Source organism: Myotis yumanensis, unplaced genomic scaffold, assembly GCF_028538775.1.
Source record: "Myotis yumanensis isolate MYYU_CA2020_CCGP unplaced genomic scaffold, mMyoYum1.0.hap1 SCAF_9, whole genome shotgun sequence".
NCBI classification, from domain to species: domain Eukaryota; kingdom Metazoa; phylum Chordata; class Mammalia; order Chiroptera; family Vespertilionidae; genus Myotis; species Myotis yumanensis.
The window spans coordinates 49,330,438-49,355,450 of NW_027223760.1; the positions used below are offsets into that span (position 1 = coordinate 49,330,438).

The 25,013-nt window shown below is 39.9% G+C and overlaps 1 protein-coding gene across 6 annotated transcripts in view; it reads left to right on the forward strand.

Moving 5' to 3' along the window:
• The window catches only part of DYNC1I1 (dynein cytoplasmic 1 intermediate chain 1), a 278,730-nt gene that overhangs the window by 57,881 nt on the left and 195,836 nt on the right, over positions 1 to 25,013 (forward strand). For 4 of the 6 annotated variants that reach the window (XM_070424306.1, XM_070424305.1, XM_070424308.1 and 1 more), the window contains exons 5-6: positions 421 to 480; positions 11,272 to 11,387. In XM_070424306.1, coding sequence (XP_070280407.1) covers positions 421 to 480; positions 11,272 to 11,387 — 176 coding nt within the window. The remainder of the gene's footprint in view (positions 1 to 420; positions 481 to 11,271; positions 11,388 to 25,013) is intronic. The other 2 variants (XM_070424309.1, XM_070424310.1) reach the window with 1 other exon arrangement.

The window sequence follows — 25,013 nt, forward strand, 5'->3', positions numbered from 1 at the left end:
GAGATGCCTGGTGCTCCCAGCTGTGGATGGGCCCTGGGGTGTTAGAGATAAGTTGACTGCATGCTCAAATCAATCAGGCTTCAGTAAGGAACAGCAAAACAAACAAACAAACCAAAAGGTGGGCTTGTGTGGAGTTTGAATATTTAGCTCTGAGCTTCCTTCCTTGAAAACAAACCTAACTTCCAGTATCAAACAGATGTTCCAAGGAAAGGCTGGCTTCTTGCTTTCTCTTGTCACTTGATATTCACTGGGTCTTGCTTGCACTGAGGGGGTTGGGGGGAGGGGAGGGGCGAAGTGGGAATGTTCTGTGTATGCATTGTACATGCCATTGCCTTGATGAATGACACGGTTTGGTTCGGTCTGTTCCCTCCCCTTCTGTTAATTCTCTGTGTTCTTTTTTCCTTTGTGCTGCACGATTAGGACCCTGCAGTGGGACACAGACCCCTCAGTGCTCCAGCTGCAGTCAGACTCAGAACTTGGGTATATGTCTGCTCTTTTGTTACTCCTTTGATATTTCTTTGCTACAGTTGTGTTGAAATGCTGGAGCTGTTGCTGCCCTTGTTTCCCCCCTTCTGTTGAACTTCCAGTTTGATAAGTTTATTTCCTTCTGTTTGCCTTCTAAAGTTAAGCTTTGGAGAAAGTCCCTCTTTGTGGAAAATACCACAAAAAGGTGGCTTTTGATCTCCCCTCCTTAATTCCTATTATTGCAAAACAATACTTCCCGCTCTAAGAAAATACAAACAGGCACCCACACCTCTATTTCGAGGCGGGGCACACAAGTTCTGCAATGGGAAATACGTTTGAGTTTATCCTAACCATCCTCCCCCTTTACTAACAAGTGTCCTTAAGTTAATTTTTGTTAAAATCAGTATTAAAATGTTGTGTCTGTTTGGTTTCTTTTCCTTTGCGCTTTTCTGGACACTTACAATAAGCATTTAATTTGAATTGAGTATGAACATAGAAAGAGTCGTATTAAGGAAAATGCATTTGTTGATTTTCTCAATATTAAGAAATTGCAAATATTTGATGATGGGTAATCTACATCCTAAAGATCATATCTTTTTTCAGATGAAAATGTATTGCCACAGGTTAAAAGATAGCTTCAGAATGAAAATGTGGTATATATGTACAATAGAATATTGTTAAGCCATAAAAAATGAAATCTTGCCATTTGGAACAATATGGAAGGACCTTGAGGACATTATGCTAAGTGAAATAAGTCAGACAGAAAGAGATAAATACCATATGATCTCATTTATATGCAGAATCTAAAATAAGAAATGAGCTCATGGATATAAAAAAAAATAGATTGGTGGTTGCCTAAGACAAAAGGTTGGCAATTGCCAAAATGGGTGAAGGAGGTCAAAAGGTGCAAACTTCCATTTATAAAATGAATAAGTCACGGGGATGTAATGTGCAGCATGAATGTAGTTAATAATACTGTATTGCATATTTAAAAGTCACTAGGAGAGTAGATCATGAAAGCTCTCGGCACAAGAAAAAAATTGTAACTAGGTCTAGCGATGGATGTAAGCTGGACTTATTGTGGTGCTCATTTTGTAGTATATACAAATATGGAATCATTACTTTGCACACCTGATATTAATAGAATGTTATGTCAATTAGTACTCAATAAAAAATAAAACACACATGTGTATCCCAGAAATTTGATTAATTTCTCTTATAGGATTGAAGTTAGCTATGGTCATACATGACATATTTCCAGTGGGATGCTTGTACCAGCTCGTGCTGAAGCTCAGACTTGTGCTTCTCTTCCTCACTTTGCATTCAGTGAAATTAGCTTGAAATCTGTCGTGGTGGAGTATTTACACCACAAAAATTGGCAAATGCTACAAACCAGGGCTTGCTCCCTTTTCTCCAAGCCAGTTATTAAACATTTACCAACACAACACTGGGTTACCTTAATATGTCAATAATATATCTTATTTCAGTATTTTATGAAACAACTATTTTTTTTCTTTCTAAATATAACTCAATGAATTCCAAAGTGGCTATTTATTTACTTATTTATTTTGGATTGCTGAGATTTGGGGGCACATGTCCATGGGTTTCTGTCAATGTCAGTGCCTACTGTAGGTATATGAGGAGCTTGAAAGGATATTTGCATGTTAGGTTCAAAGTGATCAGCCCATGGCCCTTTGTATATACAAAAGTTCTTGGCCAACTCACAATGCTGCTAGACCAAGGAAACATCTTAACACTTTAGGTAACTGATATATTACTTTTTAAAAACATTACTAACTTTTTGGCAATTTAGTTATATAGTTCATTGTATTATACCAGTATTTAAATTCATATTATTTAAATAGCCAAGAAATACGGCTTAAATCCAGCAGAGAAACAATGGATATATGGTATGTTATGGTTCAGGGGAACTTCAAAGTGCAGTTCTTCAGTATATCATTGCGCTTAAGAAAATGAGGATGACACTGGCAGAGACGCTGCCTTATGCCCTCATATGAACAGATTTTCAGACAGATTGTGGCATTGCTACATTACACTTGCTGATGTGGAACAGTTAGGAATTTTCCCATTTTTATCTGTTTTCCAAGCAAAAACTGTTAACTATGCAGATGAAAACTTGTGACTCTTTCTGTGGAGATGGCATATCTGTGGCTCCCACCTTGCCTAACACATTTTAATTCCAAGTGGACCTAGTGAGTTAGAGAGAGACAGATATGAGACTTCCTGTTCACTGGGTAGCTTATCTTAGACCAGCCGTGGGCAAACTACGGTCCGCGGGCCGGATCCAACCCGTTTGAAATGAATAAAACTAAAAAAAAAAAAGACTGTACCCTTTAATGTAATGATGTTTACTTTGAATTTATATTAGTTCACACAAACACTCCATCCATGCTTTTGTTCCGGCCCTCCGGTCCAGTTTAAGAACCCATTGTGGCCCTCGAGTCAAAAAGTTTGCCCACCCCTGTCTTAGACAGTTTGGAAGGCGCATTCAGAATATTTGAGAGAGGAGATTATTTAGCCATGTTACAATTTCAAATAATGATTTAAGGAAAAATTTTCCTATTCGGTAGTACTTATATACAGAAAAAGTTTGTTCTCATACATACTTTTATGAAACATACTTCAGGCTACACGATTTTTCTAGAGGCAATTTTATTTTCTCTTCTTGATCCTGGCCATGGACTTGGATATAGCTTGCTCTGTCACTTGACTTTTTTAAAAGATAGCTTTTCTGAGTATAAATGACATAAGAAACCACACATATTAAAAGATTCAAATAGATAAGTTTTAATGTAAACACAGCCATGAAACCATCACCACCATCAAGATAATGAGCATATTCATCATCCCCCAAAGTTGCCCACGCCCCTTTGTAATCCTCACTCCTGCTTCTCCCCATCCCCTCAAACAACTGATCTGCTTTCTGTGGTCAGTATATATTAGTTTAAATATCTAGAATGTCATAGGAATGAAATCATGCAATAGTTATTCTTTTGACTTCTTTCATTTGGAGCAATTATTTCGAGATTCCCTGTGTATCAGCAGGTCATTCCTGTTTATTACTGAGTGGTATTTTCTTGTATGGATAGACCACTGTTGGTTTATCCAGTCACTTCTTGTTGTGCATTTGGGTTACTTCCATTTTTTCCCCATTAAAAATAAAACTTCAATTTTTTTCTGGACGTATGCTTTTATTTATTTTATTTTTTTTGTGGGGAGAGGGAGGTCGTAAATAACACCAAGTAGAATGGCTGAATTATATAGTGGATGTACATTTAAGTGAAAATGCTCTCCAACTCTTTTCACCTTTACACATTCTCACCAGCAGTGTATGAGAGCCTCGGTTCCTCCCCATTCTTGGCAATGCTTATTTTGGACTTAAAACATGTTTTAAACCACTAGTAAAAGAGTGTAATGGTATCACATTGTAGTTTTGATTTGCATTTACATAGTGACTACTGTTGAATATCTATGTGCGCATTTCCTATTTGAATTTTTCTCTGATGAAATGTCAACTTAAATCTTTTGCCCTGTTGTTTTTTAATTTGATTGTTTGACTCTCATTACTTCTGGAGTTTTGAGAGTTCTTTATACATTTGGTATACAATCCTTTATTTGATATATAGTTTATAAATATTTTCTCCAAGTCCGTGATTTATCTTTTTCATTATTTCAATAGCCTTTAAGACACTTTTTAATTTTGACAAATTACAGTTTATAAATTTGTTCTTTTATGAGTCAAGCTGTTGACATAATTTCAATGTTCAATGATTCCTTAAATATTTGTTAGGATACAATTGACCTGTGAAACCATTTGGGTTTGGAATTTTATTGTGAGGAAGGTTTTAAAAATACAATTCAATAGCTGTAATAGTAATGGAGCTATTGCAGTTATCTTTTTTTTTTCTGAGTGAGCTTTGTGTTTTTCAAGTAATATGTCCATTTCTTCTCCATTTATAAATTCATTGGCCTAAAATTGTGTATGTAATCACTTATCTTTTAAATATCTACATGATCTTTATATATAGTCACCTCCCTCACTCCTGATATTGGTAAATTTTATCTGACTTTTTCTCTGGATAAGAATGGCTAGATGTTTATTGATTTTATTGCTCTTCTCAAAGAATCAGTATTTGGTTCTCTGTGAAGGTACTAGAAAAACACATGTTCTTCAAGATGGTGATAGGTGTTTGAGAAAATCTGGTAGTTCTAGAGTCTTTTTATGTTTTAAAGTTATTTCCATTTGCCTAACAGAATAGTAATAGTTCATTGGCTGTTGATGAGGTAACCTTCTTTTGGCTAATTCTCCAAGTTTTGTCAAATGTTCTTACATATTATGCTTTGATCTCTGGTTTGAATGAATTTATAAGGTTTCCCATGTAACAATGCCATGGGAAGTATTTTCTTGAGAATGATGTGGGTTGTGTTCTTGAGCAAACTGAATCTTTGACTCTTCAATAACACCTAATCAAACTTTCTACAGAAATTGAAATATTGAACAGCATCTCATAGTGTGTGTGTGTGTGTGTGTGTGTGTGTGTCTATATCAAAATGTAATGGTAAATGCATCTTAGAATCTGTAAATATATAACAAATTTATGAAAAACTTCAATAAAATTGTTTTTAACAGATCCAATCAAAATTTTGTCATGAGAGTGAGAGAAAGCACTTTGCTCACCTCTTAAAATATTCATGTGTTCAGTCTCCAAACATTTATTGAGAAACTGCTCAGAGCCTATCTGTGTTTTCTGCCCTCAAGAATCTTGTAAAAGCAGTTATGGGATATTTTCTGCTCCACACTAGCAACTGGATTAAAAACATATATTCCTGTTTTTATTCTACTTCAGAAAAATGAATATAGCCAGTCAGTAAGGATGAATGCTTATACTTTGGTACTCAATGTCTTGAATTCAATAATGTTATAGTTTATGTCAAAACTTCTATAGGAGGGTTTTAATAAATATCAATTCAATAAAAGGCCATTCTTATAACATTTCTGTATTATTGGTGTTTGTATGTACTGATATTTAAGAAAACTTCTGAATCTTCTGTCCTGATAATTCTGAATTTTTAATTTTTTGTGTGAAGTGGGAACTTGATAGTACACCGTTCACCAATGTTGTCAAGCTCTATTATAACCATGACTTTTTGACTCATCTCTCTTCCCAGAAGATTTACTTGTGCTGTGAAAGTCAAAACAAAGCCTTTGGCTATACCTGTTGACTGAGCCAGACTTGATATTTGCTTCGGTTCAGGAAAAATACTTGAGCTACCAAACTAATATCTCTGCACAGTAAGCAGTAAATATCATGGAAGCGAAATAAATACTTCCTTAAATGATTTTTAAAACTGTGAACATAGAAAATGGAAACTCATCCTTCTTGATGTAATCAGAAAAGATCACCCATCACGCTGCATCTCAATCCTTGGAGGAAAACACCTACTCTGAACAGAGATGATAATTCGAGTGTGGTGAGGGGCTGCCACACCAGGCTCACTTCCTCTGTGTGGGGCCCAGGTCCCCTTTCCTCTGGTGGTGTCCCATTCCCAACTCTAGACATCAGTCCTTGAGATGTCATGCCTTGACACCTAATCACACTAGTGTATGGTGTTTAGAAGACGAAATAACCTTTTATCGTTTTTTAACACCTCTTACATACTGCATGGGTCTCCATGCGCTTAGCTCCCTATATTCTCTTTTCTTATGGATGCAGCATTATCTCATATGACTCTCAACGAGTGGCTCCCAGGGCTACACTTTCTGTTTTGTCTTCTTTCTGAGCTTTTTTCTTACATCTCATACAATTGGAAAACTCCTTACCACAAACTCACCCACTGACATACTCATTTTTACTCCAAACCAGAACTTTCTCTGGATTCCCCTATGTCTTCCGGTTATGCCACTCACTTTTCTTCCCATAAGGCATGAAATCTTGAAATAATCTCTAGTCTGTTATTTTTTTCTTTACCTTCCATACCAAGTAAATTGCTAAGGTCTACCCTTAATTCTTGTCCAGAGTCACCAAACTGTAGCATTTCCTTTGTATTCCCAGTGATGTCACCTTTGAGTGCTTTCTCATCACCCTGGACCAAATCTCCACATTGGAAAGACCATTGGTCACAAACCCTGAAATCATCTATTAGATTGTCCCCTTTGAATTAATCCTTTGCCTGGATTCTCTGTGTAGTTACTGAACCCACCCACCCTTGGCTTGTAGATCCTTTCTCAATTCCCCCTTTTCTCCACACTCAGTTTCTAAAGTCCCACACATAATCTCTGCTTGCTCATTTGTCAAACAAGGAGATTTTGATTCCATTCTTCACACAGCTGTTATACTAATACATTTTAAATGTCTCTTTGAAGCTGTCAGTTTCTTAGTCACATTTAGTAATTCCCCGTCATCCACGGGGTCAAGTCCAAATTCTTTAGCCTGCGATTTGAAGTTCTCCAGTCATCTGGCCTCAATGTACCTCTCTAATTTTATCTCCCACTGTTCCTCAACTTAAAACTTCCATCCTGAAAAACTGGTCTCTCGAGCATAAAATATGAACTCAATCTTTAGATTACAGAGCTCCCTCCCCAGAATGCCCTCCTCATTCCTTTCCATTTGAATGAGTCCTGCCTGTCTATCAAGACTCACATCAGGCCTCTATTCCCAGTGAAACTTGCTTTGTTTCCCCAAACACATAATAATTTGCCCATTAGACTCTCCTGTCCCACTTACTTTGTGAATTCTCATGTTGGCTCTTTTTATTTGCTACCTTTCATTCTTGTTTGCTTTTTAATGTTTATGTTCGGTTTCCTCATTCTCCTCATGTTATAAGCGTCCAGCATTGTGCTGGGCTTCAAAAATTGTTTAAGGTTGCTGATAATAATGTTGGCTGATGTAGGCCTTTTCCAGTTGTCAAGAACATGGTAGGTACGTATAGGATTTCTGGACAAGGAAGAAAATGGTATCATTATCACTCTCTCGGTTTTAGGGGCCTCTTCTTTGAGAAACCTCAGAAATTTGTAAGTAGCACACGGAAAAAATATCTCTGGTAGTACCACTAATGTATCTTAGGGATGAAATAGTCATATGCAAATAATTAGGCATAAAACCCAGCAGGATTGAATCTGGGTCCATTGCAAACATTCTTTTATTCCTTGCCTTTGGCCTACTTTGGCATCTGGCCAAATAACTCTTTGTCTCTGGGAACATCTGTTCCTGGTTTCATCTGCTTGACTTCCAGGTCCTTTCCCTGCTCTAGAGGCTGCCCGTTATTACAATGACCCCTTTTGATTTCTTGGCTTCTGACACAAATTCCTGAATCTGTACCTTATTTACCCACACTCCACTCCTGCCACCAGGTCTCAACATTATGATCTCCACTCATTGAACACGTTGAGACTTCTATTCAAAGACCAATATTGAGAGTCTTTTGAGATTTACAATTTCTAATAGTTGAAGTTTCTCAGATGCTTGAGGTATACTTCTATTCTGGCTTTGCTATGTCTTCACAGAGGCTCCTGCACAATGACATTAAACAAAATTCTACTAATGTCAGGCTCAGTAGCAGAGGATTAGCTGATGGTTCTGTGAAGTTCTCAAGGCAGCCATCTTGCTTAAAGCTTTTGCTACCTGAAGCCGTTCTCTGATAATGGAGGTAATACAGCAGTATTTATGCAGTTTTATTCACTTACCTTGTTGTATATAATTAACTGTGGTCTGAAATTAGAGCATGATGATTGCACTGTATCTAACCAACTCAGGAGGAATTGGATGATGCTTATGCCAGTGGTGAAGACACGTTCAGGTTCTCTTTCATGTGCCTTGGGAAGCTTTTAGGTGATGCAGTCCCTCTTGAACCCGTCCTCCCAGGGTCAGATTTGGCTACTGGTTGGGGCCAATGGGCATCAATGAGGGTCGATGTTCATTACAAAAACCTTTCTCAGCTCCCCAAGGTCAAACTTGCCTCTGAAGAGTAAGAAACATTAAGCATGAGGCAACTGAATATCCAAATGCAAAAGAATGAAATTATACCCCTACGTCACTCCATATGCAAAATTAACTAAAAACTAGATCAAAGACCTAAATGTCAGAGCTAAAACTATAAAATTCTTTGGAGAAGACATAGGTGTAAATTTGTGATCTTAGATTGGGCAATGGTTTCTTAGAAATGACACCAAAAGCACAAGCAACCAATGAAAACAAAAAATTGATTTCATTAAATTTAAGACTTTAGTACTTCAAAGGACATCATCAAGAAAGTGAAAAGACAACCCACAGAATGGGAGAAAATATTTGCAAGTCGTATATCTGCTGAGGGTCTAGTATCCAGAATCTATGAAAATCTCTTACAACTCAGCAATAAAAGACAACCCAATTTTAAAATGGGCAAAGAATTTGAATTAGGCATTTCTCCAGAAAAGGTATACTGGCTAGGGCTGGGAACCATTGTATGGTACTTAGCCTTGGAAGCATGATCCTTTCAGTGTGTCCTGATAACCTAGGCCTGGCTGCTTCCTAAGAATCCTTTCTCATGCTTATAAAATGGGCATGTGCTTGGACCCCTGCTTTATTGGGTTGTAAGAGTGTGCCTCAATCAGTGGATGATCATAAGGCATCAGGAAAAAGCAGGAGAACAAGGTCAACAACACAGTTTTTAAAAACATGGTCCTTGGTAGTGTTGGACAGAGCCAAGGCCTAGTCTGTCAATTCCTTTGCCATTTTGAGCAAATTATAAACATCACTGAACCTAAGTTTTCTCATCTGTAAAATTGGAATATGATGTAAAATTTCTAAAAACAAGAATAAAACAAGATAATATATGTAAAGTGTTGACACAGTTACTAAAACAAAGTATTTTCTAATTCTTTTGCGGGAGGCTGCATGGAGGGCTGGGGACCCAGCCTGACCCTCCTTTACACTCTGGTCCAGGCTTCTGGGTGAATGAGGCCCACGTGGCTTGGGCTGCAGTCATGCTCATTGGGCCTGCAGAGACAGCCAGCTGGGCTTGCTCTCCCAGCCAGCGTGGTTTGTTTGTGTCTACTTTGGGTGCATCTTAGATCTTACCTCAGTTGTTTCAGTAGCTCATAGAAAAGAGGAAATTTGTGTTTCCCAAGAATGCTTGGGAAATTGTGCGTAGAAATTCCTGGCTGTGCTATGCATGTTCTTTCATTTTATTATGACTGCTACTAAAAAATAAACGCAGTGAGTCTGTGCCATCTGCTAGTAATAATTAAAAACAACAATGTGAACAGAGCGTGCTTCCACTAGTCCTAGAGAGCTAGAAATGCGTGATTTGGGATAAATTATTATTTCATCTTTCTCTTTTTCCCTCTGTCTTTTACACACATACTATCTACCTGTACATTTTTAAGACATATAATAGGATATGTTCAATATTAATACTAAATGTATATGCAAAAAATATTGTTCTAGAAACTGTCATAAGCTATATATGTCTGTAAATTATGTATATACGTATACATAATTTTTATGTAATATGTATGTGGTTCATATACATTATCCATAACCGTCCTAATAGTAAGTGCTAGTAATATCTCCATTTTATAGATGAGGAAACTGAGGCCGAGAGCGGTTAGATAACTTGTTCATGGTCACACACACAGCTAGGTGGTGTGGCTAGTGTTTGTGTACTTGGCCACCAGACTGTTCTGCCTCCATGATTGGATGTTTCCTGGGTGATTCAGGAGGCACTTCAGGCTTTTGCAGTAACTCAGAAATCACCATCGAGAACCTTAGGTAGGAGTTAGGTTTTAGTGGGAAAAGCACAGACCAGGACTCAGGCCAACAGTGTTTCTTAAGTTCCTCATCTATAAGCTGGAGGTGATGATAACATTTGCCCATACACCTCATAGAGGTGAAAGACATCTGAAAACTCTTCAAGTGCTACATAAATATTCAGAAATATTTTTTTACATGGTCACAGTTCATTTGGGAATTCCAAGGTAGAACTTTATCACTGTTAGCCCAGTGGCCTCTTCACCCCTCTGTGCTATATCAGGGAGTCTTTAAACAGATTCACATGCTGTTCTGTGTTAGTTACTTTTCTGGAGAAATGAGAGGTGTTATACTCCCCCTTGGAATATCTTCTTATTGTTGTCACAGAGAACATGTTACTCCATCTCTCTTTTCTTTACATTTGAGAAGCATATTTCTCTTTTGTCCCTTTTACCTAAGAGACTAAAATTTTATATTACAAATGAAAATTACCTTTATGAATTTAAATCAAGCAAATTCAGAGATGCTCAGAATGGAAGGGGTCTTACCTGAGCTGGACCAAGACCTTTGTTTTATAGATAGAAAAACCAACAAGTCAGCATGAGGGTCCCATCTGACATCACCCAGCAAATTAGGGCCAAAGTGGGCAAGAACCCAAGTGTCTCGAAGGTCAGTTCTTTTTTTTTTTTTTTTTTTAAATATATTTTATTGTTTTTTTTACAGAGAGGAAGGGAGAGGGATAGAGAGTTAAAAACATCGATGAGAGAGGAACATTGATCAGCTGCCTCCTGCACACTCCCTACTGGGTATGTGCCCGCAACCAAGGTACATGCCCTTGATTGGAATCGAACCTGGGACCCTTGAGTCTGCAGGCTGACACTCTATCCACTGAGCCAAACCCGTTAAGGCTCAAAGATCAGTTCTACTGGCTTACCCTGACCCTTGTACTGGAAACTGAGGGTATTGGGGGTTTGGTGTAGTCCTTTGTTTTAGTACTGATAGCTCTTCTGCATGGAATGGTTTCCCTCTCTAAGCGTGTGTGCTTTGTTACTTATAGGCGGAGACTACACAAACTGGGAGTGTCGAAGGTTACCCAGGTGGATTTCCTGCCCCGGGAAGTAGTATCCTACTCCAAGGAGACCCAGACTCCTCTGGCTACGCATCAGTCTGAAGGTGAACTATGTCTTTTGTTTACTTTCCATGTTATCTCTGGAGAAATTGCCAGGGAGTCCCATCCTTCTTGTGGATTTCATAGTTTACCATACGAGATCTTTACAGGCCACAAACATAATGACATGCCAACGCTTAAGTCTTCTTTGTCTCTAGAGAGGGAATCCAGTGGTTCTCTTCCAAGGGACCCATGAACTTTAACATGGGTAACTTAGTGAGATTCCCAGTTTGTCAACACTGTGTGGGAGGCAGGGGGGATCATCAAAGGGTGATATAATAGAAACTATTCTGAATATTATCAGTTCGACGAGTGTGTACATTAAGGTTCATCATTTGCAGGAGTCCGCCAACTATAGTTTACCACCTGTTCCTCAAAATAGTGTTTTGGAACACAGCCACACCCAGTTGTGCATGTTGATATGGTTGCTTTTTGGCTACTATAGTAAAGTTGAGTAGTTGTGACAGAGAATTTATGGCTCACAGAGCCAAAAATCTTTACTGTAATCTGGTGCTTTACAGAAAAGCTTTGCTGACCCCTGATTTGCTTTGCCAATTCAGAAGACAACACATAGAGTTTCTTACCATTATTTAAAAAGCTTTACAATGCAAGCTTATCAGAGGTGCATGGGAATTGAATCCACGCTCCTTCATACATACCAGAAAACATCGAGTGGAAAATTTGCATTCAAATCTCGGTGGATAAAAAATATTTATATATATGAATAAGAGAAGTTAAAGCTGATAAATCAGAATGCTCCCTGGAAGTAAAAATTTACACCAAAGCAGAAGAGGGACCCGTATGTACTTAAAATAGGATAAGCACAGATTGCATTGCTCAAGAACAGCATTATTGTTAGAGGCAAGCACATTCTTTCTTTTTCTTTTTTTTCTTTATATTGTTTTGCTGTTTGGTGTTCTAGAATTCCGGTTTTTCTGTTGTTATGTAGTCAATACTGTGAGAATGAAAAATGGTTCCTATTTCCTGCGTGGTTTACAGCAAATATATAAATCAGTGTAGTTCGGTTTGTGCAAGCTACAGAGGTTTTCAATTTCAGTTTTAAACACATAATGTCAAAAGAAACGTGAAATTGATGCCTACAGGCCTTCTGAGAACCTTTCCTGGGTGATTCTTTGGTAACAGGGACTCCATTTTTCAAGTCTGATATTGAAAGTTTTTAGAAGCAAACAAGTAGCTCCCTCTGGTGGTGAAATGTTAAACCACCCACTGCAACAAATGTAAGACCTGTATATTAATGTGGCAGGAAAGACAAAGTTAGAAAAGCCTTGGGGAGCCCACCTAGTCTATCCTTGGGCGTCCAGCAGATTGGGAAGATTCATTAAAAAACAACCTCACCACCAACCCAAACATTTGTTTGAGTTAATTTACTGCCAGAGGTATTTGCAGGCTGTAGCCTGAGGTATGTTTACTTAGCCCCAAATTTGACTCATAACATAAAGTTATACAACTGAAATAAGAGAAGGAGTGAACTCTTGTTTTTTTTAAATGTGTAGACTTCAGATATTGGGAAAGGTACAGAAATATTTACCAGGGAAGATAAATTAAGGATGAACAGGCATCCACTCTAAACTTTTAAGCTGGACACATCAAAAGGAAAAGCCAGTGCATTCATTTTATGACTGCAGAGAGAGCTTGGGAGCCCTCATTACGCTGCGGTCCAAGCAGCAGGAGAGAAGGAATTTATTTCTTAGATATTGGCAGAAGTCTGCTCTGTTTTGTTAACAAGACTCATAGAGTGTTTTGTGGTGATGGGTGTGTCAGTGGTTCAGATTCCACAATACAGACTTGAATTCAAAACTAGCTGCTGTCGCTCTAGACATGGAAGCAATCCCTGAAGAGTTTAGACAGGAAGAACTTTAGATTTGGGTTCAGCAGATTGTCCTCTCACCACAGATGATTCCTTGACCTCTGGCTGCCTGGAGTCACCCAGCCACCTGGCTGATGAAGGAGCCCGGGGCTTGCCTTTCACCTGCTCTGTGAAGAGAGATGGCAGAGGGAGAGCCAGGGGCAGCAATGGGAGAGCCAGGGGCAGCAATGGGAGAGCAGGGGCAGCAGGGATCTACCATGAGGCAGATTTGAGTTGACTTCCAGTTTGGGGTCTTGAGCCATGACAATGTTTTCAATGGCAACTGCAGCCTTTCAGAGGCAGGAAACAATGAACTACTAAATTCATGACAGAATGAGGCTCTCGAATGGATCCTCTTTAAAGCTGTGGTGTATATAAGACCTGCTTTAGTTCGTTATTGCCCATCGTGTATGAAGGAATGATGATTATTTTTTAAAGTCATTAAGCGACTATGGAAAATTTAATATATTCAAACTAATGATCTCAGAGCATTGATCTAGTGGAATTCTTGTGCATTCGGTTTTTTACACGTTCTCGTTTTATTCTTTAAAATGAAAGGGATTTGCCCAAGCCTAACTCTTTTCTCCACTGTGTACTAAAGTGAATAGTCTCTTTAATTTGTGATCATAATGGCCTGTTATGAGAAACACTCCAGAGAACAATTTAAACCAGGAAGATTTAGAAATGACGTCTGCATGAACTTTTTTTTTTTTTTTAATACAAGTTTAGACCTTCCCTCTCTGCTTATAGGTCATTAGCTGCAGAGAAAGAAGGCTGAGAATAGGAAACACTGATTTGGGGGGAGCAGGATCTCTCTACCCCACAATTATTTTAAACACATGCTTTTTATTCCCAAGTAGTAAGAAAAGGAAAAAAAATATGGTTCCTTGCTAAATTACCTCTGCCCTGCCTGTTATTAATATCTCCCTTTACTGACCATGAGGTCCTGATATTAGTTAGGAAGCCAGTCTTCTTTCTAACTAAATTATAGTGGGCAATAGGCATCCAACAAATGCTGCTGAATGACAAAGATGATCCCAGGCATCTTAGAAGCTCCAAATTCAGTAACAACCCCTGAGAGAAAGAATTTAGTAACTCACTTAGAAAGATGCAGACCACTCTGGAGGGGGGAGGAGGAGGGGGAGGAGGAGACTTATATAACCTGCTGATAGTTTTGAAGAGTTCTCTGACCCTCCTCTTCTCTTATGATATCTTAAAAATTGGAACTTAGTGACCTCATGTTGGTCACCCCTCTTCTTTCACTTCCCTCTCATGCCCCATTTCTTGTATTCAAGAAAGGCCAATTTTCTTGCATCTTCCAAGGTGCTGTGCAGCCTCATGCCTCAATACACTTGCACATACTGTCTCCCCACCAAACTGCACTGGCAGCCACTTCACCGTGGCTGAGCAGAGTGTCTTGGGTGAGAAGACCTCCCTGAATTGTAGAGAATTCTTCCGGGTGATTGATTACATCATAGATTTTCCTCCATATCCAAGGGCATCTATAATGCTTGTTAGATGGTTGGACAGAAGCAATGTTGTACCTTCAGCAAGGCAAATCAAAATAAGGCTCCTCCTGTCATCATAGAGGCAGATTGGAAAGCCCCTGGGTTTTCCCTTCTTAGTTAATAGTTCACATATCCATTGGGATATTCATTCCTTTTACCTTGTCTTCATACTGCCCAAAGGACTGCCAAAGACCATGTATGACCTCCATGTTAGGCGCCTAGACCTCTGCTGCTCACCTCTCCTTCTATATGAAGTGAGGAGAGATCAACATTAAGATTTGAGCACTCAATTGCCCCTGGCAGTTGAATTTAAAGCTTCCTACACCTTGGTGGCCCCAGGAACATACTTCTATAAAAAATTGCCAAAGGGCCTGGCCACGTGGCTCAGTGGTTGAGTATCAACCTATGAATCAGGAGGTCACAGTTTGATTCCTGGTTAGGGCACATGCCTGGGTTGCAGGCTTGGTCCCCAGTAGGAAGCATGCAGGAGGCAGCCCATTGATGATTCTCTCTCATCATGGATATTTCTATTTCTCTCCCTCTCCTTTCCTTTTTGAAATCAATAAAAATATGTTTTTAAAAATTGCCAAATGAACAATTCCAGAGACTCTAAGTGGAAATATTTATTTGGAACCTTAAATTTGTAATCAGAGAGTTCAAGCCATTCCTGAAACACCTGGAGATGACTTGGAAGAAAACAAGTGGTGTGATAACCTGACCCCAGCTCTTCAATCGGCTCCCAATTTCCTGGACCTTACACTCTTTCTCTGAACTTATTATTTAAAGCAACCATGTGTTTGGAGACAAGCCATGGTGGCATCTGGGCTGCAAATTAAAAATCCCTAGTGAAGAGAACACACACTAATCTTACTTTTAAGCTTCTGTTCCTTAGATAAGAACTGACACTATTCCAGGGAGAGATTGACATCTGCCATCTTTTTGCCTCCTTGAAATATGCCTGCTATTTCCCCTTTGACACCGGTTTAAAGTGTTAATCCTCTTAGAACAAACTGTAGCGCCGTGGGGCCCATGTTAATAAGGTCAGGGATTGAGGGATCCTCTCCCAGGAGATTAGTTTTCTTTATACATGTTAATCTCATATCATGGCAAGTCCCTTGAAAGACCCTCCCTCCCCCCCCCCCCCCAAAAAAAAAGCTATCTAATGAACATAGACATTTCAGGCATTCTTTTTTAAGATAGTATTTATATGGAGTAGTTAGAATGTTCTGGTTAAAAGACCACCAAAACAAAAACAAAAACCCACAAAAAGATCGTTTTCCCTCTCTCTGAATCACCTTTTCAGCTGTTAGTCAGGAGAGCTTCGATGGTTTAATTCTTGATTTAGGCTAGAAAATAAAATGATATTGGCCTTGATGTTAGCCAGTCTTGATATTCCCGAGGAGAAGCCTTTGGGTTCAGTGGCAAATTAACACCTATCTCTCAAAAGAATAATAACATAATGAAGTGGCTACATTATTGCGCAAAAATCTAAGGACTTGTTCTGTGCTTTCCTTTTAGAGCTATTTGTCCAATTTGCCACAGACACTATGGGCATCACTGGATCAGCTGGATTATAATTTCTACGTAGTATAGCCACTTAAAAGTAGAAGACTTTTTTGAGTCACTTGGTAAATGAATTAAATAAATACATGGAAATGTTGATGTGTTGCCTGCAAAAGCCAGAACAGCCCACCAGGCAATATGGCTCTTAGCATAATAGAATCTAGGTACTTGCTATATATTTGGAGTTGAATGGACCACTAGACCCATAGAAACTTTCCTGAAGTAGCAGGTCTCTATATTTTAAAGATTTTCCTCCCATCCTCTAGCCTACCTATGTTTTAGCAAAGTATTGAAGGTACCAATCCAGATTACTTTAGGTCCTGCTGGCATGATGCTCTGTGTTGAAGGTAAGATTGTCAAGGTCTATAAATAGAGCCCAAGAGCTGGCTCAAGCCTGTTATAAGATGATGAAGATGCAAAGAGAAATGAGGTGGGTCTTCTTTGGCCATCAAGCAAGGCTTCGTGTAGATATGGTTTGGGGGTACTCCCAGGCCTCTGTATTCTCCCCAGTATTTAATTTTCTATTATGTCCTGGTCCGCACTGTCACTTTCACGTAAATGAGCTGGTGGGGCTGCATTTTACAGAATAGTCAGGATCCCACAAAATTTTAAATTTGGGTTTGATTCTGGCAGGCATTTACATAGACATTTATCACAACCAGAGAAATTCTCTGGACCTGTGCCTTGAGGTAAAATACAGAGATTTAAGCTTGTCATCTCTTCTTTAAGCTGTCCAGTCCCATTAGAAGCCACTACCTCACCCTAGCATCTTTAAATTCTTCATGCCATTCACACTGTTCAATGGCAGTGACAATTTGATCCCTTAAATCCTTCTTTTCAATGGACACTTCATTAAAGATCACCACAGAAGAAAAAATTCATCTAGCTATTTGTTACAGCTGACGGGTTCCCATTCCTGAACTCTAACTGCATTTTCATTTTCTTTAGCCCCTGTTAGGGCAAATAACCAATATCAGTTCCCCAGCTGACTGTCTTCTAGTACCACTTTCTGTACCAGTTGGGGTTCGTGGTTATCAACAGTAGAAACTGACTCTGGTTAACTTAAATAGAAAGGGGATTTGTTGGAAAGATACGAGATACTTGATAGAATTGACAAAAAGTTAGAGAATTAGGTCAGAATAGAGAGAAGGCAGCCCTAACCCTCAATGTGACCGTCTGTGGAGATAGGGCTTACAGGAGGTAATTAAGGTTAAATGAGGCCATCAGGATAGAACCCTAATCTGATAGAATGGGTGGCCTTAGAAGAGGAAGAAGAGAGATCTGTCTTTCTCCCTCTCCACGTGCATGCACCGAGGAAAGGCTATGTGAGGACGCAGTGTGGGGGAGTCAGCAAGCCAGGAAGAGAGCTCCCACGAGATACTGAATCGGCCGGTAACTTGATCTTGGACTTCCCAGCCTCCAGAACTGTGAGAAAATAAATGTCTGTTGTTTAAGCTGCTCAGTCTATGGTATCTTGTGATGGCAGCTAAGCAGACTGGGACAGCAGCTAACACAGCAAGGTCATGCCACAGAACCTGGTCAGCCTGGTAGGACCTAAACCTCCTGGACTTCCCGTCACTGGACAGTCATCATTACGCTCAGGATTTAAACTCTACTCACTGCTGCCTTTCAAACCTCTACCTCTCCCAGCACCTTGACAGTGCTCCCTCGAGATGTAAAGAGCCATGAGGAAGTCCAGTCGCTAGGCCGAGGGCACATGGCCTGCATTAGCTGTGAGGGGCCAGGCAGAGGAATAACTACCCTGCCCCAGCCTCTGTAATCTTAGGAGAAGCTATGACTTTACTAGTTTGGGATACTTCCCTCCAACAAAAGTTGTTCAGATGCTGGGCAGCCCCCCAAAATGTAAAAATGCCCACTCTGGTGTGAGAAGAAAAAAGAGTAAGTAAAGAGAAAAATTATAGAAATTATATTTATTATGTGCTTGGCACGTTCATGTATATTACTGCACTTGTAGTGTTGCTACAGAATTTACTCACCTTATAAATCAGAAGTGCAGAGAGAAGGCAGCTCTTATTTTGTCCCCAGTTGCCTACAGTACTACTGGCTGTCAGAGGAAATGGGGAAAATGTACAAAATAAACAACCTTAGCACAATCTCTTACTTATGTTAAACAGACTCAATTGGTGTGTTCAGTTAAGACTGGGAGGAAATGCTCAAATTCTCATGGAACTTCACTCTCAACTACTTCTCTCCCTAAGGTCACGGCCAAGTACAGAGGGGAGAGAGGTGAGGTTTACATGACCTCGTGGCCATGGTGGAGTCGAGAGGGATTAGAGGTACTCGGGCCTCATGTCAGCCCTCCCCAGTGTGCTGGCTGACTTCCGCGCTCTCTGAGATGATGTTCTCTGCCCCCCTGGGCACTGGCACCCTGGCACCCAGTGCTATAGCGTGCAGCTGGTGAGCTTGTGGCTATTCTTTTGGCTTGGCAATGTTCCTAGGGAACATGGACCACTTCCCTCTTGATAACTTAGTCTCCTCCCAGCTTTCATTGTCTCCAGACTTTGATTCAATCCTGGAGTCCTGTAGAGACTGAGAATATAGTCTACTGAGAAAGCCAAATGGACCTGTTAACTGACTTCCCAAATTAGGCAGATTTGAGTATGACTAATGGCAAAGAAGAGGAGAAGGCAACTTGTGTGCTCAGTCACTTCACCGTGGTCTCTACTAAGCCCTTGGCCTAGAAGTCCATGCCCAGTCCATGCCACATGATCCCTTATTCCATCACAGTAGATCCCCTGGCTGACTGGCTCTCAATTCAGTGTCCATGCCTCAGATGATCCGAGGGAGGCTCAGAAGCACTTGCCAGTTATCTCTTTCTTATCATGCCAACCGACTCCAGTGTGGCTGGGTTACCACGTGGTGAATGAGGCCTGTTGCATAATGCTCTCCTCCTAGATTCCCAAACAAGGAATATGGTTCAAGGGCCCCTGTGTTCATTTCTCTTCTCAGTTATCTAACACTCCACCATTCCCGGTGCTTCTTTCCAGAAAGTGGAAATCCAGATACATCTGAAATTCCTCTCTTCTCCTCCCTAAATGCTGCTTTTCTTGCCACTTATCTGAAAATAGATCAAGCCCCTATTAGGGCAAATAACCAACACCAATTCCCCAAGTGACTGTTCTCAGATATTCTGTACCATAGATTTGGGAGAGTAGACAGAAGGAGTGATCTTTATGGTTTTTTGACATTCTAACTCAGGGGTAGGCAAACTTTTTGACTCGAGGGCCACAATGGGTTCTTAAACTGGACCGTAGGGCCGGAACAAAAGCATGGATGGAGTGTTTGTGTGAACTAATATAAATTCAAAGTAAACATCATTACATAAAAGGGTACGGTCTTTTTTTTTTTTTTTTTTAGTTTTATTCATTTCAAACGGGTTGGATCCGGCCGCGGGCCGTAGTTTGCCCACGGCTGTAATCTAACTGGTAAGGAAAAGGAATTTGGAATATCCTTTTTACCTTAATTAAACCTAGCTCTCTCCCTACTATGGTATTCCAAAATCCAGTTTTTGAGAAGGGAGCTGAATCTTTAGCTGTTTTACTTTCATTATTTTGCATCAGATTCTAGCAAATTCTGTGGCAAATGAATGCCCTAGATCAGGGGTGGAGAGTCTTTTTTCTGCCAAGGCCCATTTGGATATTTATAACATCATTTGCGGGCCATACAAAATTATCAACTTAAAAATGAGCCTGCTATGTTTGGTCAGACATTTAGTTAACTCACCCCTAATGCCTTGGCAGGGCCAGACTAAATGATTTCACGGGCCTTATATGGCCCATGGGCCAGATGTTCCCCATCTCTGCCCTAGATAGACTAGAGTGAAAATCATTATGTTCAGAAAGACAAATTGAAAAGCACATTAATAATTTTTAAATATAACTCCCACTGTACACCAAAATGAAGAGGATGTTGTTTCTGTTCATTGCTCCTGATCAATGATAGAGTCAAGAAATATCAGGATTAAACAACACTAAGGGGTACATCAAATCTTTTATTCCTTTGAGGATAATAGTTTATATGTTGACTAACTCAAGAAGTATGTAAAGGCTCCATTTCCAACATGGCAGCAGGGGACCTTTGTGGATCTTCTTTCCAGTAAAATGAGTGAAAAAAAATATTTTTAAAAATATTTAAAGTCTCTGGAAATGGTCCAGGGCCATATAGAAAATGGAAAAAAAAATTATTCAAGAAACCTTGCTAAAGCTTGGTAAGAACAGAGTCAGTGAATGGTGTTTGAACTACAGCTGGCTCCCTTCCTCCCTCTCAGCCAGATGCAGACTTCACTTCAAATGGGGGCATCAAAGAACAGAGAGATGCCTCTTCCCCCAACTTCCAGTTGGTAGGCTATAGTATCTTCCTGGGAGGGGCAGGACATTAGCATTTCCATTTTTGCCCCAAGCTACCTGTTTCAGAGCCCAAATTCCAAGCAAGTGCAGCTGAGACCTGGCTATTCTCCACTTCCGCCCAGTCCTGACTTGAAGGGTGGGAACGTTACCTGGGTTCAGCATGCAAAAAATACTGAGCCCCAATTACCCCCCCCTCCCCCCAATTCTTATGTGAAGCGGAGGTTCTATTCAGAGAGAGGCAAGCCTAATCAATTAGAGGCTACCCAGCTCCTAAAGTCAGGATGTCACTCAGAGAAGTGTGCCCCTGTCCCCTCCCCCAGCTTTAGAGTCCTGGCTCTGATTTTGCCCAGGGGAAGAAGCAGTCCATAAAGAAAGCTCAGAATCTCTTCCCAATGGCTCATAAAGAGTTTGCAGTAGAAAAAGGAATTGGGAAAGCATTGGGGGGGAAATGGAGAAAAATCCTAAGGTGGCAGAAAATATTGCATGTGAAGGTAGCATAGTGTCAAGAAACTCAGATGGTAGATGATAAGTTTTAAAAAAATATGACAGTATGAGGTTACCCATAATAGAAATATGTTATATCTTGAGGATCAACTGAAATCTACTGGCAGTGACTATCTAGATAAGCGGTTCTCAACCTGTGGGTCACGACCCCTTTGGGGGTCGAACAACCCTTTCACAGGGGTCGCCTAAGACCATTGGAAAACACATATATAATGACATATTGTTTTTGTGATTAATCACTATGTTTTAATTATGTTCAATTTGTAACAATGAAAATACATCCTGCATATCAGATATTTACATCATGATTCATAACAGTAGCAAAATTACAGTTATGAAGTAGCAACGAAAATAATGTTATAGTTGGAGGGTCACCACAACATGAGGAACTGTATTAAAGGGTCGTGGCATTAGGAAGGTTGAGAACCACTGATCTAGATGGTTGTATTGAGGATTCTGAAGCCCCATTCTACCTCATCTCAATTAAAGATATCTCCCAGGGGCACGAGATGGGAAGCAAGCATTCCTCTTGTTAACAAACACTGGTTGAAGCTATTTTTGAAGCAGGACTGCAGCAATGAGAATCTCAGAGTTACCATTCACATTTTATAATATATAGACTATGGAATAGCTCTTTTGAATACTTTGCTATTTAAAGAAATTCCCCAATGTCCATTATTTCTATTTGCTGATTTTTCTGTAGTCTATAGTAACTAGCATTAAAACTCTTAAATGAAAATGAGATATATTTGGGGGATAGTAAGAAGGCAAAGAACAAACAATTTCAGGGAAAGGGAACTGCAAAAGTAGAGCAAGTGATGGCAATCAAAACATAGACAGAGAAGGATGCTCAGCTCTTATGGCATAAAGCAAACAAGCAAGCTGTAAACAAATAACTAGTCAAGGACTTGGAAGTGAGGCCAGGAGAGCTCCATTGGTCTGCATATGCTTTAGACAGGCAAGGGGCTTAAATCTGGGACATTCAGTTGAAAACACTGGAAATTCAACTCTACGACCCGGGATTTATGGGAAGAGGATGGGTACAGTAGGAAGGATATGCCTAGCATATCCTTCTTCTGGCTTCCAGGAAGAAAGAGCTTCCTTCCAAACTCCTGACTCTTATGCTTTTATTTTCTTCAAATGGAAGTGGAATTATAGGAAGCTTGGTGGACAATAATTATTGGCCAACATTTCTTAATTAGGTGTAACTAATTTGTCAGTGGTCCTAATCATTGGAAATTTTGTCTCTTGATAATACTGTCACCCCCGGATCAGTTAGAAGTAGTGACATAAGTAAGAATGTTTGATCTGCCACATATGAACTGCTCCAGGGTCTAGAGGGGGTGGGGGTGGAGGGAGGGGGGTGGAGGGGAAGGTACAACAAGTTCAGGTTTGCTTTCATAGTTAGTTACAATTGCCAATTTATCCCTTTTAGTAGTAATGATGAGAGTTTGGCCTTTGTTTTATTCCTGATCTTATTTCTCAACTAGAGACCCGGTGCTGGGGTGTGGGGGTGTGTGTGGGGGGGGGTCCCTCACACAGGTGCATGATTGGGGCTGGGGAGGGACCGTGGGAGGTTGGCCAGCTGGGGAGAGATTGTGGGACGGCTCCAGGGCATGTCTGGCCCATCTCACCTAGTCCCATCTACAGGACTCCAGCAGCAAGCTAACCTACTGGTCGGAGCATCTGCCCCCTGGTGGTCAGTGCACATCATAGCCACTGTTGAATGGTTGAATGAACTGTCGGGCACTTAGCATACTAGGCTTTTATTATATAGGATTAATTCAGAATATGGACAGGAAAGAGTGGTGCTATTGATTTAACTCTTTGAAACCCTGGCATCTTGGTGCATAGTCTAGAAATTGAACCCAAGCCTCCTATATGGTAAGAGAATTCCATCGAGTGTACTTCCCATGTTTTCTTCAATATGAAGTTCAGTTAGTGTAATACTCCTGACCTCTTGCCACCCCTATACTCATCCACCCTACTCCCCAGCCTCCATCTCCAGAGGAGGTACAATGACTTGTCTCAGGCCAGCTCCACTTTTTTTGTGGGGGAGTGAGCATACCTGTAGCACACAAGTTGCCTTCTCCTCTTCTTTGCCATTAGTCATACTCAAGTCATTCACGTGGGGAGGCCTGTCAAGTCTTGCCTTACCTGTGAGAAGGTAGGTAAATCTGCCTAATTTGGGAAGTCAGTTAACAGGTCCATTTGGCTTTCTCAGTAGACTATATTCTCAGCTAGTCTTTTTCCATGATGAAAGTGTTGACCTTGCTCCATTTTTATCTTTATCTTATTTTTCATTTGAGTGCTATCTACATGATCCTCTAAGAATCTCCATAAGATATCAGTTCTGGAAAGATGAAAAAACTGAAAATAATATTGCTAACCCTAAGTAATTTGGCAAAAAAAGAGTATCTGATGTCAAGGGGAGAGATTTACATTCTACATTCTAGCTGCAAGGAAAGAGCTCCTTTACAGAATAAAGTCAACTTAATGTTGAGCCCTGAACCCCTTTCAATTCTCCATAAATGTGTGTGAGTGCTAGAGTTGTGTGTGGCAGGATCCAGGGAGGCTGTTGACACTTGATGACTTGTTAAAAAACGAAATAAACAAAAAAACCAACTCTATCACTATCATCGTAGAGCCCTAACAAGGAATAAAATTTCCTATAAAATTGTCAACACATTATTCCAGTTTTGATAATTTAGATGGTTCTGTTGCAGAAAGCATATATCTGACTGAGAAGCTTTCCTTTTAGTTTTTTGAACTATGGGAGAATAGTTGACCTCATGTAACAGCCCAAAATTCGTAGTGTGAAATTTGTTTCCTTGTGGTCAATAGAGCAAGTGGTAATTTTCACTGTGAGTGTGATTCTGAAGACTCAGGATGTGGCTAATGTGTTTTTCTGGTACTGGAAAGCAAGATTGAGTTGATAACTCAAAGACAGTGAGACTAATCATAAATTTACTCTACCTAAGTATTCTCTGTAACATTTGGCAGGCCCTGGCAGCCCATTCACATTTCCTAATTAATATGCAATTGGGGTCAGGCATATGGTCATGCATAGAATGGTACACTAAATAATATTAGTTTCAAGGCTAAATATGATGAAATGTGTACTAATGTAATGAAATTGTATGAGTTTATAATTCATTAATTGTTTACTGAGAGTGGAATTTGTTTTGTGTATCACTAACCTCATAATTTCTATCGGTTCCATACTTGCTCTAGCTGAGGACACCCACATTCATATGTGTTTTCCTATCTTCAGGGGTACCATTTAAAATTTCTTTCCATTCCTATTTTCTTTGCTGTAGCCCCTACTTACAAAACCATCATTTTTCTCTTCTTGAGCAACCATTTTGATTTGTTTAGACATCACAAATTTTATATATTTTTTCAAACCTTAAGAGGTATTACAACAATCAATGAGAAAATGATTAGAAAATGACTTTCCTTAAACTATTATCTCAGTGACAGAGATTAGTTTTGCTGCTGGAGCACTGAGGAAATGGAAATGTAATTCCAGTTTTCCCTCATAAAATGGACCAGGACAGTGTTCTTGCCAAAATTGGGAATTTCTCCGTAATGATGAGTTTGGGGATGTGCCTGTTTTCCCAGAAAAAGAGTACAGAGTGTTATACCATATTTCTTAAGTACTTAGAAAGTGTAAGCAGCTGTTTTGCTTGCATAATGGTAACCTCAGCAGAGTCATCTAGCTCATGGTCCAATCATCTTCACGTGCCCGGGGCAAGCAGTGATTTTGTCTGCCAGAGGGATTCTTGGGTGGGCTGGTGGCGATGTATCTTCCAAGAACCA